This window comes from Xiphophorus maculatus, chromosome 21 (assembly GCF_002775205.1).
Source record: "Xiphophorus maculatus strain JP 163 A chromosome 21, X_maculatus-5.0-male, whole genome shotgun sequence".
NCBI lineage: Eukaryota > Metazoa > Chordata > Actinopteri > Cyprinodontiformes > Poeciliidae > Xiphophorus > Xiphophorus maculatus.
In genome coordinates this window covers 23,649,563-23,655,562 of record NC_036463.1, presented here as the reverse complement: position 1 = coordinate 23,655,562, position 6,000 = coordinate 23,649,563, and the positions used below count along the sequence as shown (strand labels likewise).

Sequence of the window (6,000 nt, the reverse complement as noted above, 5' to 3'; positions counted from 1 at the left end):
ATCAGAAGATAAAGACTTGTCTTGGAGAGCAGCTTCATGCAGCTGCTGGTTTTCTGTGAAGAGCTTGGAAGATGCAGAGTGACGTCTGCTGGCAGCTCCCCTGTGAAATCCTGTAATCCCAGACCGATGATGACAGCTCCTGCTCTTCATCCTCCTGTTTGATGGTGTAGCCTGAGGCGAATCCTCCGCCCTCTCCTTCACCCGGCGATGGCGACTGACCTCTGAAGCACTTTATCAGGACTTCTCGCCCCTTAAAGCCTCCTCAGACCTGGCCGCCGCTGACTGCTGAAATGTTTTTCAGTGGAACTAATAGAATTAAATTCTCATGTAATGAAAGGAAATGGGATTTTAATTTGTGTGAAATAGCTGCAGGGCACTGCCTTAGCAGAATATATTCATATTTTCCCCAAACTAAAACACAGGAGTTCAGAGTTTTACAAAAAGGTGCTGGTGCTGCTCAGACATTTATTTCTGTCTCTATATCCTGCTCAGATCGGATGAAGGACAGAGCAGACACGTCGAGGGCAAACTCTGAAGAGACTGAAGCTGTTTATAGAAAATCTATATTTGGTTATCTACAGAAGTCAGAGGACTGAAACGGCTGAAATAAAGAAATGTTTCTGTCTATATCTTGACCTACAACTAACAATATTAGGAAAAAACAAAACCAAAAAGTAAACGAAAAGTATATACATATTATTTTTAATTCATAAACTAATCTCAAATACAGCATATTTATATCTCTATAAATATATCGATAGTAAACGTTATTTAAATCTTTTAGTGAGGACCGAAAATGTGTCAGACTATATTTTGAGCTTCCACTGACATTATTTATGGGAAAAAACAAAAGACCTAAGAAACAGAAATCAAACAAACCAAGAAAAAATGACATGTATTTAATTCATTAATTAAATATAATTACAGAATATTTATGTCTCTACAAAGTCACTAATAGTCATAAAGTTGGGCATTTTGGGAGAATACAACCAAAACAAACATGCAAGTTTAGCGCTAGCGGAGGAAATCCCAAATGGTCTTTTGCCAGAAACAAATGTGAAATCCTCCAATCACTAAAATCTGATGCCACTCCATTTTTGTTTACATTTTGTGAAGAAGGAACTTGCAGTCAGTGTCTTCTTCAGAGGTTTTTGTGTTGTTTTCTTCAGTGGTTCTTGATGCAGCGACCCACAGAGGCAAGGAGAGGAACAGCTTTTTCAGTTAGTTTGGTTGGTTTGACTCAGTGCAGTGTGGAAGAGAACCGTTTGGTCCCCCAATTGAACCAAGTCTGTTGGTGAGAAAACATCTCAAGTTGCCTTTGTCCTATGAATACATAATCAGCTCAAATCATCAACTCTCCACCGACATATTTGACAGTTTGTGTGAGATGTTTGAACTAATACACTGTTTGCTAGAAGGAAGAGAATATTTGGAGGACATGACTGGGTCTTCAGATGTACGTTTCACTCTTCATGTGTCAGATTGGCTTGACCTGCTCTTCTCTCCAGAGCCTGGGAGTTTTCTTTCCATGCCCTAATTTCCAGCAGGGCGAAGTGTTTTTCTATTCGGCATTAGGGGATGATTCAGTGGGTTTGCCGCGGTTTACCCTCAGTAGGATTAGAGCTGCAAGGCTTCTTATTATCGTGAAGCGTTTGAGCTCCATTGTCTGTTAGGGAGAGCAGTGGAGCTTAAGACAAAATTAGCCCCACAGAGCCTTTCGGTGGCAAAGCTCTTTCTTAAAAATGGCCGTGGGAGGCGTCGACAACGGGGCAAATGTGAAGGAGAGGATGCTGTGGTGTTGCATCTGGATGTAAGGGATTAATTTATACTGCTGGATGGTGCAGAGCAGGGCAGTGAGGAGGAAAGAGGCTCTGGGTTGTGAGCTGTATGTGCTGAAAAATGACAAGAGATGTGTGCTGAAGAGATGAGAATACAGTAGAAGGAAGTGCAGATTCTCCTCCTCGTCTTTGACAGTTTGGGAAACTACAAAATGACATTCAAAGAATATGAAACAGTTCAACTTTCTTTTCCACATATTGTCATTGGGGTATAGTAGCAAAAACAAGGAAATTACATCAAAATCCAGACATGTCAGACGTTTAAAGATCAGACCTACTCTGAAAGCATCTCTTGACTAGTACAAAACCAACCAAGTTTTTGGTTACCTCTTAACCCTAATAGGCATTCACACTAGCCCTGTTTGGTCCGCTTTAATCCAACTCTATTGCATTTTATTAAAATGTCTTGTTTGTTTGGGGAAGTCTGAATGCGTAATCAACCAAAAAAGCAATCTCTGATCTGCCTACGAACATAGGTTTGTGTTTAGTTGAAGTGAATTCTGGTGCAGTTCGGATGCTTATGTGAACGCCAAACAGACTGGAGACCACTCCTAAAGCAGGAAATGAACTACAGCGCTGGGAATTCTGGGTAGATACATCCAAAACAAATGTAAGAGTCTAGCACTAACGGGAAAAATATCTCGTGTTCTTTTACCAACAACAAAAGATAAATCCTACAACCGCTAAAATCTGACGCCACTCCATTTTTGTTTTCATTTCGTGCAGACCGCTCATTCATAACAAGGCAAAAGAGTGCTAACCATAAGTCAAGAACTTTTCAAGGAATAATAATTCATACCTCTTTGTTTGTTTGCATAATTAAAGTATTTTTGGACTGGGTACATTTTGAATATCAAATAATTGCCCAGTTGCCCCCTAACACCACTGCTGTTGTCTTTGCTCGTGGTGTTTTATGGAGGTGCTCACTCTAAACTTTGGCTTAATTATCGTTCAACAACAAACATTTTTTAGAAAAGCTTTTATTAACGAGAATACAAAAAATACCTACATTCACATACCACGTAGTGTAGTATGACTCACCATATTGAATTCAAGTAAATCTGCCCAATTCAATAATGAAAAAGCACTTTTTACATCTTTCTCAGTTTCTAAAATCCTTTTTCCATATTTTGGTGTTTCCGTCTCACTTGGATTCTTTTTTTTTTTTTCTTAAGTCTTTTTTGTTCTTTATACATTTGGCACTTATTGCAGGTTGATCAGTGTCCCTGCAGCCCAAACGGTTGGAGGGTTCCACCAGAGAAAAGCAACGTGACGGTTGGAGCCTCTCCGCTGTCGGACTCCGTTTGGCACGGCGGTGGGATCGGAAACGAAAGGCTACTTGGTCGTGTGCTCGTTCAGATTTCTGTCGAGATAAACCTCCACCCGGCCTCATGGCAACATCTTTATGCTTTCAAGAAAACTGGGAATTAATACAAAAAGGTGAAAAATGACAGACAATATCACAATAGACACATCAAAGACCCTTATGAGAATACAGCGTTACCATCGATGCATATTACTGGATTGAACATCACTTATTAGCCGGAATAGGTAGTGTTGCCATTTCTATGCACTGAGTCATGTCCACAAGCCGTACCAGCTGCGTTTCCATTGACCACATAAGTCAAATTACAAAGATAAATTTGGTTAATGGTAATTAACCAAATAAGGCATGGGTTTTGCCATGGCAATTTTGGAAAAAAGAAATACTTTTTTTCAGACGTTTTTGCGTTAGCATCAAGTGAATTTTTTTGTCTGTATTAAAATTAGTTTATTTTGCAAAACTGCAATGGAAATACTTTTTTGCATCACAGGAATCACATGATCAACAATCGGATGTTACTACTGGCAGAAACAAACAACAAAGAAGTAGTAGGAGGATGATGGCATGGCATATTTTTTCAGGACTTCTCCTGTGAACAAAGTTAGTCATGTGTGATTTTAATTGTGTTCGCATTTAATGGAATCACCACAGCTGCAAAATTGTGGGTTTTTTGACATTAGCAGAACATTGAAGAAGTTTAGCCCACATTTGAAATGGAAACGGCCTTATTTCTTATCTGAGTTTTATGAATGTCTTAATTTAAAGCTGAAAATGTTTTAATATGTACACAATGTACATATTACATACAGTAATATGTACATACATACAGTATGTATTCTCCCTAGATATACATTTGTAAATAGTTTGGTTTCTCTCTGTTCAGTCAAAATGCAAGAGAGGACTAAACAAATTTCTCCTTTATCTTGGACAATAGTTTAATTTTACATAATTGCTGCTTTACTTTACGAAATATTTAATCCATTTTGATGATTAAGAATATTGCGACATTCTACAAACAAACAAGGCATCTAGCTCAGCTTCTGTCGTTTATTGAACTTTTAGAAATTACAGCAGCTGCAGTGCACCAGTGCAGATAACACTGATAAACAACTCTAAATCACTCGTTTTCTTCGTTTCACACCTGCTCTACTGATCTGTCAGAATGGTGTGTGGGTTGCCTTATTTTAGCGATAATTGAACCGAAACACATTGGAATGTTATGGTTAACAAAGTCAAGCTAGAATAACTGACCTACTTCCTTCTTTTTAGTGTTAACAATTAATATCAAAACATGGTGTTCTTTTTAAAATTTCTTTATGTGATCATGTCATTTTCCCAACTGATGTTCGCGACTCAGTGCATACAAATTTTACTGACATGATAGTGACGCAATGTCCAATCCAGTAATTTATACCAAATGGTAATTTATACCAATGGGTGTGACTTTTAGAAGCATTGAAAGCTCCTTTCTAGCAAACTGAATGTGTTTACTGTCACAACATATGTGATGTTTTTAAAGTTTACGCACAGTGCTAGTTGAAGAACCCAAATAAATTAAAACATAAATACAAAAGTTCAAACAAAGGAGTAAATTAGGACCAAAAACGCATCAAAACACTGATTTTCTCTCAGAAGAAAACATCTCTGTGGTGTAGGGAGTTTTTATCTCCAGCTCAAACACTTTGAACCAAAGGGGCTCTGTCTGGGTGTTTCAGACCCGAGAAGGGGGTTAACGTGTGCTTTGAAGCTGTTCCTCTACTGGGCCCCATGAGGCCCAAAAATCCAGCCCATCTTTGAAGAAGATTTAAACCCAGCTCAGACTGCCTCTGCAGGCGTGAAGGCCTTCAAGGCTGCTGATAATCCAGCCTTCGGATGTAGAATACGGGCGTCCGAGCTTTGTCTTCTGATTTGTGTTTTGCCTTTCTTCTCCTTCTACCACATGGGAGGCGTGTTTGTCTCCAGCACTCCGTACATCTCTGCCAGTTTTTTAAAGCGTGGCCCCCAGTCGTTCAGGTAGTCGTACTCATGGTCGGCGTTCGACGTTCCCGACTGCAGTGAGCTGAGCGACTCGGCCACCGAGCCTTCGCCTTCATACGCGTACGTCTGCAGGGAGTCGTATGGCGGCGCGCACGGGTCCAGGTCGGCCTCCAGGAGCTTCGCCAGCACATAGCCTTGGACGTTGCTGTCCTCGCCACTGCCCACGCCGATCACGCACGGCTGAGGGACGTAGCGCGACAGGCTCTCGATCTCCGGCATCATGTCTTGCCGTATCTTGCCTAGAGGATGGTGCACTTCCCTGGGGTTCCACATGGCGGCGATGTCGAAGGCTTCGGTGTCCTCCTCACCGCCGCCTTCGTCGTCGTAGCGTACGATGTTCTCGTGCACGTTCTCCTCCTCGTCGCAGAGATAGGGCTTTTTACGATGTGTCCGCAGGGAAAGCATGAGGAGAATCATCACTGGGGGGGGAAAAAAAAAAATTGGAAATCAGTACGAAACCTTACAAGAATATTTATGTAAAATCTTTAAATTTTTGTACTATACATTTTTTATATTTTTAACAGTTGTACTACCACCTTAGACTGGAATTACAGCTGTCATCCCTTACAAAACTAAAATCTACTGTAGTACAATGGGAAATATTCAAAATTTTGGTGTTTAAAGATTTAATTTTTGAAAATCTGGATTTTTTCAAATTAAATCGTCAAATATGAATAATTGTTGAAATCAATTAATTGCTCAACGTTAATATCTGTATATAAATGTAAAACTGGTTCCTTTTAATATTTAGCTAAGTTATTAAGAGCCATTGGAGAAGGTTCAAGGAGCCACTGGTGGCTT

At 40.0% G+C, this 6,000-nt stretch overlaps 1 protein-coding gene across 2 annotated transcripts in view; it reads right to left on the bottom strand.

Moving 5' to 3' along the window:
* Window positions 1-3,650: 3,650 nt before the first annotated feature.
* cdh20 (cadherin 20) overlaps window positions 3,651-6,000 on the bottom strand; it is a 93,865-nt gene continuing 91,515 nt past the window's right edge. For both annotated transcript variants that reach the window (XM_023325890.1, XM_005810767.2), the window contains exon 12: window positions 3,651-5,618. In XM_023325890.1, coding sequence (XP_023181658.1) covers window positions 5,095-5,618 — 524 coding nt within the window. In that variant the 3' untranslated portion in view covers window positions 3,651-5,094. The remainder of the gene's footprint in view (window positions 5,619-6,000) is intronic.